This window comes from Ochlerotatus camptorhynchus, unplaced genomic scaffold (assembly GCF_037179485.1).
Source record: "Ochlerotatus camptorhynchus isolate MF236.1 unplaced genomic scaffold, CSIRO-AGI_Acam_v1.1 ptg000160l, whole genome shotgun sequence".
Classification (NCBI taxonomy): domain Eukaryota; kingdom Metazoa; phylum Arthropoda; class Insecta; order Diptera; family Culicidae; genus Ochlerotatus; species Ochlerotatus camptorhynchus.
Window position 1 is genome coordinate 15,159 of NW_027040650.1, and position 14,981 is coordinate 30,139.

The 14,981-nt window shown below is 37.7% G+C and overlaps 2 protein-coding genes across 2 annotated transcripts in view; one reads left to right on the plus strand and one right to left on the minus strand.

Moving 5' to 3' along the window:
• Positions 1-4,883: 4,883 nt before the first annotated feature.
• Positions 4,884-14,981, minus strand: part of Golgin104 (Golgin 104) — a 192,719-nt gene continuing 182,621 nt past the window's right edge. The window contains exon 7 of the mRNA XM_065222206.1: positions 4,884-5,042. Coding sequence (XP_065078278.1) covers positions 4,884-5,042 — 159 coding nt within the window. The remainder of the gene's footprint in view (positions 5,043-14,981) is intronic.
• Positions 10,630-12,047, plus strand: LOC135701412 (uncharacterized; the record flags this gene model as incomplete). The annotated part of the gene is made up of 2 exons (XM_065222203.1): positions 10,630-10,996; positions 11,071-12,047. Coding segments are annotated over exons 1-2 (999 nt in total), but the record flags the coding sequence as incomplete, so codon positions are not given.

The window sequence follows — 14,981 nt, forward strand, 5'->3', positions numbered from 1 at the left end:
AAATACTTAAAAGATATACTTTGAGTGATTGTTCTACCCTTTAGTTGAAGCTGTGACTGTGCAGGATGATGCTTCCTAGAAAAAAAAAACAACCAACTCAGTTTTCTCCGGAGCGAATTCGATACCTAGCTTCATAGCCCAAGTAGACAAATTGTCTAAGGTATCTTGTAATGGTCCTTGCAGGTCCGGTGCACTTGGCCCGGTGACGGAAACAACGTCATCATCTGCAAGCTGCCTTAGCCAGCAATTTTCATCAAGACAACCATCAATGTCTTTTACATAAAAATTATAAAGAAGGCCTCTTAAACATGAGCCCTGGGGGAGACCCATGTAACTAATTCGTGAAGTTGTCGAGTTTCCATGAGAGAAGCTCATATATTTCACAGACAGCAAGTTGCTCAAATAGTTGTTCATAATTGGTGAAAGCCCACTATCGTGGAGTTTATCCGAAAGGACATCGATACAAACAGAATCAAAAGCCCCCTTAATGTCCAAGAAAACTGAACCCATTTGCTGTTTTTGCGCATAGGCCAGTTGAATTTCAGTTGAAAGCAACGCAAGACAGTCGCTCGTTCCCTTACCTCTCCGAAATCCAAATTGCGTATCTGAAAGTAAACCATTCGACTCGACCCATTTGTCTAGACGAAAAAGAATCATTTTCTCCAACAATTTCCGTATACAGGACAGCATCACGATGGGACGGTACGAGTTATAATCCGACGCGGGTTTACTAGGTTTTCGAACGGCGATAACTCTTACTTGCCTCCAGTCATCCGAAACAATGTTGTGCTCCAGAAATTGATTGAATAAGTTCAACAAGCGTCTCGACGTCTGGGAGATTTTTAAGCAAGTTGAACTTGATTCTATCCATTCATGGAGCTGAATTGTTACATGAAAGGAGAGCAAGTGAGAATTCCACCATCGAAAACGGGGAATCTATTTCGTTATTACCCGACGGACGATCACGAACGTTGGTTTGAACCGACACTGAATCCGGGCAAACTTTCCGCGCGAAGCTGAATATCCAACTGTCCGAGTACTCCTTGTCTTCGTTAATCGGTGATGACGCGTTTCTGTTCTCATGGAAGTCTCACGAGACAAACCATCGACCACCATCAACCACAATTATTAATAAAAACAAAAGTTTTTCCGGTGCGGGAAACCACAACTTTTAAATTTCAGATAAAAAAATCAAGGCATATGCGAGGATATTATGTTGGTGAATTACACACAACTGATTGTAAAACATATCTGGTACATCTATATATGCAATTAGATTAACATCACTAGTCAAACTCGCTTCGGTGACCAGTCCTTCAATTTCTACCTCACTACTGGGTATGTAGACGCGGTATTCCAATGAAAAAAGCTCGCACACAACTATTTGGTTAGCCTGCTTCCGGTCATCAAAATATCGGTAACGGCCGAAAAATGTGTTGTTAGATCCTTAGAGATCCTCAGAATGTTCAAAGGTTTTTGTTTGGGCCGGAAAAAAAACAACCCATGGGCCTTTCGAGGCTTCTGGGTAAGCCTTTAGGCGGGGAGCGCAGAGATTTTCGGGGGCAATGGTGGGGGAGAGGGTTGTGGGCAATACCTTTTCTTGAGATATGCTCCAGTATTTTTGCTGGAGAGCGAGTCAACTGGAACGTCAAGGGTTTCCATTTCCACAACTTCCTCGAGACTTTCGTGTGAGGTGGAATTAAGAGTTTCGTGGTCTGAGATAAAAAGCGACCATCCCCCGCTTTTATCATTTTCATCCATTGCGGTTAAATATCGCCGCAATGGTGTTTTTGATAAATATTGTACAAATAATTACAGAAATTTCAAATAGAAAAAAAAAATGCTAAAAAATAAACAAAAATACGAAAAAAGAAAAAAAAACAAGAAAAAGAAAAAAATACAAATATAGGGTTACGGTATGTAATGTGGGTCTAGTCCTTTCATTCGGCCTATCACGCAAATAAATAATTAATTAAGGAATATTACACAAAAAATAAGGAAAATATTGATCACTGATGATTGATAAATGTGTACCACACACAAATCAATTTATATCACAACATTTCAATACATTTTCAGCTCTCGTAAGTAATAAAACTGGTTGAGAATATCACTCTGTTCGGAGTTTTTAGCCGCCATGACTTCTAAGGTTAAGATGGGAAGGTTGCACTGACGATCATCAAATGGCCTGATTATGGCATTTATTGAATGGAATTACCTGATAATACACACTAGACGTAAAACTCACAGTTACTGTTTGAATATTTTATGTTTATTTTAATTGTTTAACAACGTTTTCACAAGTAAATCATGGACCCAACTTTAGGGACACATTTCTTTTCTATGTTCCTAACTTTGGCCCATGAAATTCATTTGACAGCATATAGCAATAAGAGTAACGTCAACAATGTGGTTTGCATTTGGATGATAAGGAACGAACAGGAAGGGAGATTTTTTCTGCCAAATCTGTATAATGAACATCACAATGTTTTGATTTAGATATTCTGCGGTCGAAAGACGATAAGCGAAATTTTTAATTTTTAATTTTTAACTTGAGTGATTTAATGTAGTTTTCGTAAAATTTTCTCTAAGAAATGTTTTGAGGAATGAAGAGTATTAAGTTAACAGTGATAGTGATAAAAAAAAATACATAAGAAAACGTTACCAAGAGCGTTTTTTTTGAGAATCAAACAGGATAGGACGAAGTTGCATCCATAAATAGACCCAATTTGGGGACAATAGACCGATATTACATACATTTCCCTGGTGAGTTTTTGTCTTAAAAAAAGTAAGTTTTTCAACTTTTTGCGGTTCCTGATAGCAAACGACATGATAAGCATATCTAAGCATACCATTTAGCAGTAGAATATCGTTTGCAGGTAAATTAATTGATGAGTTATGATTAAAAACGTAATCTATGGCTGCATATTAGACCGAGGTTAGGGACGTATACCCTACTAAAAAAAATTGATCACCCTAACTATGCTCTACTTAAAAATAGAACGAGAAAAAAATCAAGAAAAAAAATATAGATGTATACTATTTACAAAATTTTGGATCACCCTAATTATGACCCAACCTAATCTAATATTGAACCATGCGGGGAGATGCGATACTGGTGAAAACAAAGCGACACAATATACATATTGCACTGAGGCGGCAGATAAATCGTGCGATGCTATTGTTTGCCCCAATGGCTGTTGGGTCGATAACCTTGTAGCTGGTATGCCTCGGCCGCCTCGGTAAGCAATTTAACGTGCTTTCGTTGTTGCTATGTATGGGATGATGTGATGATGCGATGATGATGATTGAAGCTGGACCGTAATCAAAGCGCTCGGCGTATGATTAACGGCTTTCTCACTCGCGCACTAGTTGTCTTAACACTATGCCAACTAACTTTGGCGAGAAAAAAAGCCTCGCGTGGGGAAAAACTCAAAAACTGTCGTACAATGAGACCGATGTGACTTGACAGGCTCAGCGTGCGAGACGGAATGATTTCTGAATTTTCTTATTTACGTTGGTTTGATGATTATGATATCTCATTAGTCTAATTTATTTAATAATTGAAATCTCTAATTCACCTAATCAATTATAACCAATCCTTTATTAAGTATCTTAACTTGTGCTCGTAATCTTAAACTAAACGTGTTTCAAGTACTTTTGATTTTGACCTATACCTATTTATTATATCTTAGTTTGACCCTGGTGACACCTTCAAGTGACTAAAAGGCTTCATTTTGAAGTTATTTCCCTAGCTGATTTTTAAATTATATAGGGTATATGCTCCAACTATGCTCACACGCTTCCACTATGTCGCACCACAAAAATACGTATAAGTATGTCACAATAGAAGCACGCCACAGTGGAAATCCCGAGCCATAGTTCAAACACTTATCCCAAATCAAAATGAAGCACTTATAAGATTAGTTACAATACCATGTACAAAAATGGTGTTTAACCTTGTTCCCTGAGTAATACCTCAATGAAAACATCAATGAAAACTTGTCACGCAAGTATAAGGAGCACTGTTGGGCACTTTCTGAAATATTTCCCTTGCAAACCCAAATAAATCTATCTGCGTAAAAAATAAGAGTGATTTGCGGCAAAACCCGCCAGTATCGCACCCAATGTCAGTGCCTATACGTAAGCGTACTACGACGTGGCTCGCAAACAAAGGAGTAACAAGTGTGATACAATCACTGCTGGACTAGATATTTGGTTTACTCATGTATTAGTTCATCAGAGAAGGGGAGCTTAGTAATCCCCATCGCCTGCCCATGGCGCCATTCTATCGCGGCATGAGCCAGCAACGCCGGTCATAAACCTACCGTCTCCAACACTCCACTATAAAGCATGAAATTAAGCCCACCCACCAACAGCAAGGTGCAAAAACTAGCCAAGGGGAGGGATAGTTTTCGTAGCTCTTTTCATAACAAAAAATTGAAATGCATTTGCAGGTTCTGAAACGAACAAGAAAGTCATTTACATGAATTATGAAATGAAGAAAATCTTTTAAATTGATTGATGAGCATTTTGGTAGCATAAATGTAAAAAATTTACGATGTTTTTCCTTTTAATTCTACTACTATTTTATTTCTTTCACTTTCACTAATTCATTTTCACTATTCACTTTTACTATCACTTTAAACTATAGACACAGATACGTATTTCGTTTACTACTTGCAAGCTTCTTCAGTGACTATCACTAGACACTTAAGAAATTTGCAAGTAGTAAACAAGAAGATAGAATAGAAGAAAGATAGATGTTGTTGAATGGTTACAATCAATTACAAAAACATAATGAGTAAAAAATGAAATGGATCAATAACATATTTTTTCATTTAGAAACTTGTAAAATTGTGAAAATAATGAAAAACAACACCTTATAGCTCCTTATTACTCACCTTTTCTTCATAAACATCTACGCGATCCATACAATCTTCCGTAGTAACAGATGATTTAATTTGCTCCTCCTGTTGTGATTCAGTGATTTGTTGTAGTAACGATGATTTTTGTAACGATGCAATTTCTCGCTGTAGATCCTAAAAAGACAAAAACAATTTCTTTATTACACAACAATATGTAATCTTATAGCGAATTTGTTTACTATGCGAATCCAACTATTTTCCAGTGAAATAATTGACTCAAGCCAGGTCCAACTAGCCTCCCGATCTCCTCGCCCATATAGTAAAAAAGCTGTACCACCATACTATACCCACCATGGTCCAACCCAGACAGAGTGGCTAGATTATTTTTTTCATTATCGGTAGCTTCTCAAAACTTTTATCGGTAGTTATCGGTAGGTCGTCTTAAAAAGGGTTTCCCGATACTTGAAACCTTTATGAGTGGGGGGGGGAGGACTCTGCTACAGAACAATACACTTTCCTTCAGTTCTTCTGCTTTGAACAGGCCAGTGACAAGGCCTATACCAACAGCAGCGTTTGATAGTACGCAGCATGTCCCGGGCTCAAATCGTTTATTTTGCTGTTTTGGGCCCGCTGCCACTGGGCTGGCTTTAAACGTGTCGAAATGAATATTTCTAATTCTAATGCTAATTCTGACTACACGGAAAACAAAACACAGGTATTGAACATTTTTCAAGATTACTAAAAATCTGTGATTATCGGTAGGAAAAGTGAAAAATCGTCTGTGAATCGGTAGGCATTCCGAAAATCGGTAGGACTACCGATAAATCGGTAGGTCTGGCCACCCTGAACCCAGAGTTGGCAGTAGAAGAGTAACGAAGAGTAAAGCTTACAACACTGATGTCGATGAATAGGATGCTGCACGCTGACGTCACGAATGAACGCGATGAAGCCGAATTCATCAGTTTGACATCCAGTGGTGGTTTGTTTACCTTTCAATTCAAGTGGATTTGAGGTTTAAATAAAAAGAATTAAAAGATATGATATCCGACCGTATCCAACTATGTTCGTTTGAAAAAGATTCCTCTCCAAAAATCTTAAAAAAAAATAATAACTTTTTTAAACTTTTTTTTCTAAGTCCATGTAAACAAACCACTGCCAGATGTCATAAAAGTGAGGTTACTCCGACGATGCAGCTCCCTATAGACATTTTTTTTTCAGCCTTTGTTTTTTGTTCACACCTCGGATGACTTCACCTGGGTTGTGAAAATTTCCTCTAGTTTCGATAACAACACACAATAGAGTCAGTTTGTCTACTATAGACCTTTTTGACGTTTAATCATCTTTCTCTATCTAGCACACATGGATGAATGGACGGTTTGTTTTCCCACTAATCTGTTTCCCTCTTGCTCGCACTCGTGCACTTTAAATGGTGCAGTAGTGTGCGCCGATTAAACGTCAAAAAGCTCTATGCTCGATAGGTACACACTTATAGATAATACCGAACTCGGTATGATTTCAACCGAGTTTTTATCTGCTGAATGCTCGGTAGTCTGTTCGTTGGTTATTTTTTACTCACAATCTGTCAAAATTACCGAAAATCTCGGTTAACGAACAATAAATTTAAGCTGAAATAACCGAACATCGGTTTACTCAAGAATTACCGAACGCTGTCAAACAAACCGACCCAACTGTTGTAATTATGGAATTCGGTTTTTTGAGCAGCGCTCGGTTTTCACTTTAAATCCTGCTTTAAATTTTGATTGAGTAAACGTTGCTTCGAATTTTCATAAAAATAAAACCAATTTTGTCAAGGAAATGTATGAAATATATTTATTTTATTTGTTTTGGGATCCAGTAATGCGCTTTTTTTTTATTGAAAATCATTAAACAAAACATGTTCCGGTAAAAAAAGAACCAGATGCAACGTCAAGTTGGACATTTACCAACATTGATCCCAAACAGACGGCAATTCATGTTTGATACTAAGAAATGATCTAGTCTAGTTGATTTGCATGAAAACTGCAGCTTTACAGCGTTAAAACCATCTAAACTTTTATCATGTACAAAAATCAGGATCGTGTCATCGCTGATTGAAACCAACATCTAAGCAACCTGTTAATTTTACCAGAGAGTTTTTTGAACATTATAATTTATTTTCAAAATGTCAAATATAAGTAAAAATTCAGAAAAATTGATGAATTTTCACTGATTCTTCAAAATTAATATATAATGTTCGAAAATCCCTCTGTTGTTGATCGTCCGATTTTCGAGAAGTTGTTTGTCAAAATTGATTCCTGGTTTGTCTGAAATAAGTCTGGTAAATAGCAGGTTTATTTAAAAAATTTCCATCTGTCAAATTTAGGTTAAAATTCACGAAATGCACAGGGAGTAGGGGAGATGACAGCTGTAGTATACTCCTAGTCCCACCATCGAATGGTATTTGCTAGATAAGATGAAGTTGCGACATAATTAAACAAATAGGCACTGCAAACAACGCTCTTTGAAAACAATTTTATTAATATGTTACTGGAAAAAATGCAAGGATTAAAAAGGAGAACATATTTGGGCAAAAGGAGGAAGTAGAAAAATTATTGAAAAAGGAGGACATGTCCTCCTTTAGGATACCATATGGTAACCCTAGCTGAGGCCTCCATGAACGCTCCTCAGCAAATCAATACCGGGACGTTGGTATCAGTGGGAAAATCATCTTCGGACTGAAAATAATAATTTAAGGTAATTGTATAATACGATAACCTATCCAGTAAACAATAATCTATTAATCTTACATTTGCACACGTCCGACAGGCACACACACTTAATCTAGCTCGGTAAAATCTCCAACAGCCGATTACCTTGGCATTTACTTTTGCTGATATCTCTGCAAAATATGTGTTTGTCAGCGGAGATCTCAGCAAAATTTTATGTGTTTGCTGAGTCTCGGCAATTGTTTTACCATATCTCAGCTAAATAAATTGCAGAACTACTCGGCTGTTGGAATTTCGGCGAAAAAATTTAAGTGTGCACGCGAGAAAAATATCTGACTAGTTCGAGAATCAGCTTAGAGAACCAAGTTTTCGGTTAAAATTTCCGTCGCGAAGTTATTCAGCTGTTTTTCTGGCTGAAAAACTGGGATACCTGGGGTTTTAGATGATCCCGGAAGTGGCGGAAAGTCTTTGTTAAAATTACAAACTTTAAATCCCGGTGGTGGGGGTTTTGCTACATTTCCGCTACCTCTTAAATTTGTCAAGGTAGGTTGATCGTCCGTACGAGAGGCCTTACGAGGTTTTTGGGTGACGTTTGTTTTGGACCGCTTTCTCGTGTTGCCGTTAAAGACAAAAGGACTACTCTCACCCACCTCTGAGTCAGAGCCCTGATCATCATCTGGCAGGAGGTGGAATGTGTTGTTGCTTTTTGGGGTGGTTTGGGAAGATGAAGCGGTCGTTTTCAAAATTTCTGCTAAGGAGCGCTTAGAGCGAGCTTGCAAAGACCGCTTTAGTTTTTCTCCCTGCTGTTTGTACTTCAGGCAATCACTCAGAGCATGCGGAGCATCCTTACAGTAAACGCATTTTGGGGTAGCATGACAAGGACCCTCCGTATGCTCCTCCCCACATTGATCGCACCGCGGTTTGTTGGAACAAAAGTCCGCGGTGTGACCTAGTTGTTTGCATTTCAAGCAATTCATTACCCTCGGTACAAACAGACGTACAGGTAGTCGAACCTTCCCAATTGTGACGTAGTCAGGTAATGGCGATCCTGAAAAGGTCACACGAAACGAATCTGAGAGGGTTTACTTTTTGTTAGTGCCTATGAGCGACACTGACTGCAGTTGAATGCAGTCCAGTATCTTGACTTTCGGGAGGGCACGGTTTTTGAAAATGCCGAAAGATTCGACTTGTAGAAAATCCTCACAAGTCAGACTCGATTCGGTGACCACTCCTTCAATTTCTACGTCACAACTGGGGACGTAGACTCGATATTCGATCGAAAAAAGCTCACAGGCAACAATCCGGTTTGCCTGTTTCAGGTCATTAACGGTAACGCGCAGTTTGTTTGACGTTACCTTAAAGATATCGGTTACGGCCGAAAAATGTTTTGTCAGATCCTTCGAAATCCAAGAAATATTCAAAGGTTTTTGTTTGGGCCGGAAAAAACAACAACTCACGGACCTTTTGAGTCGCTTGGGTAAGCTTTATGGCGGGGGGTCGCAGAAATTTTTAAGGGAACGGTTGGAGTAGGGGGAACAGGTGGACGAGGGGCGATGGTGGAGAAGGGGGGGGGGGCAGGGGGTGAAGGAGGTTGTTGTTTAGACATCACCTTTGGGTAAGCTCCAGTGCTCGTTTTGGGGTCCGAAGTAGAATCCCCTGAGGTATCCATTTCCTCTTCAGTGAGAAGCAGATTTTCGAATGATGGAGATTTAACAGATTCATCATCGGAGATATCTGCTAGGGAAATACCCCCGCCATCATTGGTTTCATCCATTGCGGGGTCTTAAGTATCTCCGCAACAGATTTCGACATAAAAAAGCAAATATATATATATATATATATATTTATATATATATATATTTATATATATATATATTTATATATATATATATTTATAGATATATAGATATAAATATATACAGCAATTCCATAGAAAAAAGTTATAGTGGGTCTCAGAATTTCATGAAAATTGGTATAGTTCTTCCTTATCAAAAAATATTAAACTCGTATTTTTTTATTGCGCCATTAGGGTGACCATTTACGTGTTAGGGTGGTCCAAAAAATCATTTTTTTTCAAAAATGTATTTTTCTTTAAATTTATAACTTTTGAACCTCTTGACCGATTTTTACGATTGACCCTTCAAATGAAAGATGTTTTAATGTAGTTTTAAGAAAAATTATGAAACACTCAGAGATATTTGATTTTGTAGGAAAAAAATATGTTACAAATGCTTTTTCTTGATTTTCACTGCGAGGGTCTTCAACAACTTCTTATTTTAGTATTTTACATAACACATCAAAAAATTAGCGATGTCGGAGAAGCAGTTTTGGAGATACAATTTTTTTAAAATAAAAAATTATTGTTCCGCAATATATGCACCACACGTGCATGGAAACGATGAAGACGCAAGGTAGTTCACAATGCGTCTCCATCGAGTCACAGCAGCTGTGACTAATGAAATCTATGAGTAACTTACAAGCTGGGTGCAACATTCAGTTCAACCTGCGGGCCGTCCATAAACCACGTAGACCAAGTTTTAAACATTGCAGATCCTACCTTTCCCTTCGTATACTCAAATTTTAAAGCGTTTCGTTTCAATACTCCTCCCATAGGGCCTTTTCCATGACAAGTTGCGAAAAAATGCCTCACGGCAGCAATGCCAAGATTTTTTTGCATGTTGCATCAGTACCTAAGAGTCCAAGCTGTACCTCATAGGTATATCACTCGTTCGTAGGCAATGACTTTTACATAAGCTCCAGCCCAATAGGCTTCGCGGTGTTAGTGGCATTTGGAAATGTTTGGTGGTGTTTGTATTTATTCGCAATATTCATCTATTTACCTGAAACAGCTGTTTGAAGTGACGTCATTGCTTACGAACAGGTGATATACCTATGAGTTACAGCTTAGACTCGTAGGTATATCACTCACTCGTAGGTACGATATAATGCTTCACATAAAACAACGAATGTTATGAAAGAAATGATCAGTTAGAAATCAAAGTTTCCTACTAGAACAGTTGAATTGAAGAATATCTAAAAATGAAACGTGTGTTCAATGTGTGATGTTTGGATGTTGAGTTCATGTGCCAGAAAAATCACCAATAAATTGTACGATTATGCAGTGGAAAAAAAGATTAAAATAGATGAGAGTAGCTCCTTCATTTGTCAACGATGCTACCACAAACTATATGAACCCAATGATGCCGTGACCGAAGAAGCCGTTGCAGGACCATCCAGAATCGCTGCTGCAGGTACGTTATTTGAAAATTCATGTGATTCTTCTTTAAATTTCAATTCTTTTCTTCTAACTACTAACTTAAACTCTTCTTTTTTGCAATCATTTTTCAGAGTCCATCGAAGCAACCAGCATTGAATCAATTTCCGTTGCGGGACCGTCCAGAATGGTTCCTTTTCCCTGCCAAGGTAAATAATAAAAAATAAATCATTTGTATGTTTTTTTTTTCTAATAATCAATCATTTTTTATATTTATTTTCAGAATCAGTGGAAACAACCAGTTCTGAATCGATCGTTACCACCTACAACGCACCTTTGTCGGACGAAAATGAATTCCTTATACAACTTAAGGATAAATATAAAGAAACAAGAGACAGCAATGAGCGATACAGGATTTTAACCACACTTCCCAAAAGTTGGTCTACATATAGAATTATGAAGGAGTTCAATGTTTCCCAACATATGGCCAACCAAGCAAAAGCACTGCAGCAAGAGAAAGGAATAATGTCGGTGCCTGTAAAGAGGTTAAGCAGAGCTTCATTAGCAGAACCAACGATAATGCTTGTTCGTGATTTTTACAATAGTGACGATATAAGTCGTGTTTGTCCGGGGAAAAGAGATTATTTAATATCTAAAAATGATGAAGGCGAAATCTACGTACAAAGAAGATTAGTTTTGTGTAACTTGCAGGAGGCGTACTCCATCTTTAAAAATACATATCCTGATATTAAAATAGGATTTTCCATGTTCGCCAGTAACCGTCCGAAACACTGCATTTTGGCAGGGACAAGTGGCACGCATACCGTATGCGTTTGTATATATCATCAGAACGTTAAACTTATTTTTAAAACACTACAAAGCAGACAATCACTCCCAGATGGTGTTGATTCCTATCACGATTTGTTTAAAAAAATAATTTGTCAAAATCCAAGTGAACAATGCTGGCTGCAGTGTTGCAAAAATTGTTCAGGAACGCAAATTTTGGCCACAGAACTAATGACTATTCTTAGTAACGGACATGTTGAATCAATACAATTCAAACAATGGCGTCAAGTAGAGAGATGCATTATGGACTTAGTTGAAATGGATACACAGGAAATTATTGATACTTTTTTAGAAAAATTATTCAATTTATTGCCGCATAACTTTATAGCTGAGCAACAGGCAAATTACATGAAACACGTCAAAAGCAATTTGAAAGCTCCAGAATGCATCATAATCTGTGATTTTTCGGAGAATTATTCTTTCGTTGTGCAGGATGCAGTTCAAGGCTTTCATTGGGCGAACGCCCAATGTACTATTCACCCTTGTGCTATTTATTTTAAAGACGAAGAATCTAACGATTTGAAATTTACTAGTTTTATTGCAATTGCTAATTTCACTAAACATAATCATGTCGCAGTTCGTTTATTTCTTACGCATTGTCTAGCGTTCATAAAATGTAAATTGCCAAGCTTACAACAGATTTACTTTTTCTCAGATGGATCAGGAAGCCAATATAAAAATAAGATGACCGCTTTTAATTTATGCAACATGCAAAAAGATTTTGGCATTGCTGCCGAGTGGAATTTTTTTGCAACTTGTCATGGAAAGGGCCCTTGTGATGCTTTGGGAGGAGTATTAAAACGAAACGCTGCGAAAGCGAGTTTGCAAGGCCACCATATAACAACGGCCCAAGAACTTTACTCATGGGCTATTTCTAAGCCAGATTCAAAAATACACTATCAGTTTTTTTCGGAATCCGATTACAATAAAATGGAAAGAAAATTGAAAAACCGTTATATACATGTGAATCAAATTTCGGGGACACAGTCATTCCATAGTTTTAAGCCTCAAAACGAAAAGTATATTATTGTCAAATGGTATTCATTTTCAACGGAAGAAAAATGTGTGAAATTGTAATTAAAGAAAATAAATGCTTCATGTTTTACTTATTTTTCTTCGACCTCGTCATTATTTGTAGCATTTAAGTACTTCTCCCAGAATTTTGATACCAACATTAATAATGTCAAACTGGGGCCTGTTTTAAAGCCACGAAGACTTCAATGGGGGAGGGGAGTCCAGCCACAGTATACGCTCGGTAAAAATATTTTAAAATTTTAGTAAAGTATACGAGGGGGGAGGTAGGATCTGCAATGTTTAAAAATTGGTCTACGTGGTTTATGGACAGCCTCCAGGCTGAACTGAATGTTGCACCCAGCTTGTAAGTTACTCATAGATTTCATTAGTCACAGCTGCTGTGACTCGATGGAGACGCTTTGTGAACTACCTTGCGTCTTCATCGTTTCCATGCACGTGTGGTGCATATATTGCGGAACAATAATTTTTTATTTAAAAAAAAATTGTATCTCCAAAACTGCTTCTCCGACATCGCTAACTTTTTAATGTGTTATGTAAAATACTAAAATAAGAAGTTGTTGAAGACCCTCGCAGTGAAAATCAAGAAAAAGCATTTGTAACATATTTTTTTCCAACAAAATCAAATATCTCTGAGTGTTTCATAATTTTTCTTAAAACGACATTAAAACATCTTTCATTTGAAGGGTCAATCGTAAAAATCGGTCAAGAGGTTCAGAAGTTATAAATTTAAAAAAAAAGACATTTTTGAAAAAAAAATGATTTTTTGGACCACCCTAACACGGAAATGGTCACCCTAATGGCGCAATAAAAAAATACGAGTCTAATATTTTTTGATAAGGAAGAACTATACCAATTTTCATGAAATTCTGAGACCCACTATAACTTTTTTCTATGGAATTGCTGTATATATATATATATATGCGTTGAGAAAAAAAAATAATAAATAAAAAAAAAATAAGAAAAAAAATAAACTTATCCAAAAAATATTACGGCAAAAATAATACTTAATCCAACAAAGCAAAAAAAACTTTAAAATGGAAAAAAAAAAGTGCCAGGAAAGTTAATCAACACTATAGGGAGATTAATCAACTTGCAAAAAAAAAACAGTAAATGAAAAAAAAAGAAAAAAAAAAGAAAACTTTTTCAGAAAAAAAAAGGTGTCAGAAAAGCTAATCAACACTGTATGGAGATTAATCAGGTTGCGGAGAACGGAAGATAACCGTTTGTTACTTAACTCTCCACACAAGCGCACGGAGTGTGGCTGATGACGATGATCTATCCTGATGTGAGAATGATGGTGATGATCGTTCTATTGTTGCCCTCGAGTGTTTGCAACAAAGCACCGGCTGGCTCGCCGGCTGGTGAACTCGATGACCTTGATTTTGCCGTTTCGTGATGCGATGAAAATTGTTGGCTAGAGATGTACAGCTCATCTGCCGGACTCGGCCGGAAATGACTGCTTCCTTTCTCGAACGATTGAGCGGCAATTACAATTCCGCGATGCTCACTACACTGTTGTATACTACAACACCACTCAGTATGAAAGCGGATTGAAAAAAAACCTCAATAGGGAAAAAAACCAGTACCGATTACGGAGTGCAAGCAATACTTGACCGAAACAGTCGAGCGTTCGATGTGGAATGGACCGATCAAGGTTTGGAATTAAACAGTTGTCTATCGGCTGTCCAACAGTTAGCTATCTCGGAACATGCCACCGAGGCAGACTTGTTCGATTCGGCTATTTATTTGTTCGACGGAGCTGTATTGAGCTGGTATTCGGCCAGACGAAATCAAAATTCTTTATTTGGGTGGGATCACTTGATCCACGAACTCAAGCATGAGTTTCGACATCCCGATCTCGATTCAGTGCTCCGTACTTAAATTTATCAGACTCGCCCGCAGAGAGGCGAGTCATTCCAGCATTATTATATGCAAATGGAGAGGCTATTCTAGGCTATGAACCATCCGATATCAGATGGAGAAAAAGTCGAGATTCTTAAAACAAATTTGCTACGATTGTCGGAAGGCTCTCATAGGCAGACATGTACGGACTTTAAGGGATTTGACCCATATTGGGAAGGAGTTAGATGCTACAGATTTCTCAGCTTTTTAAAAGTTTTCGAACCGAACAAGCGGGAAGCTTGTGCCATCAATGTAGGTACGAGGGGTTTAGGGGATTCGAGTTTACAATCGCGAAATAAATCCCATCACCATTCCAATTCGGCCCAGTATTTAAATTCCCAGAAACCCAACAATAACAATGCAAAGAGAAAACAATTCGCTCCAACCAACCAACCGAACCTCAAAGCTGAT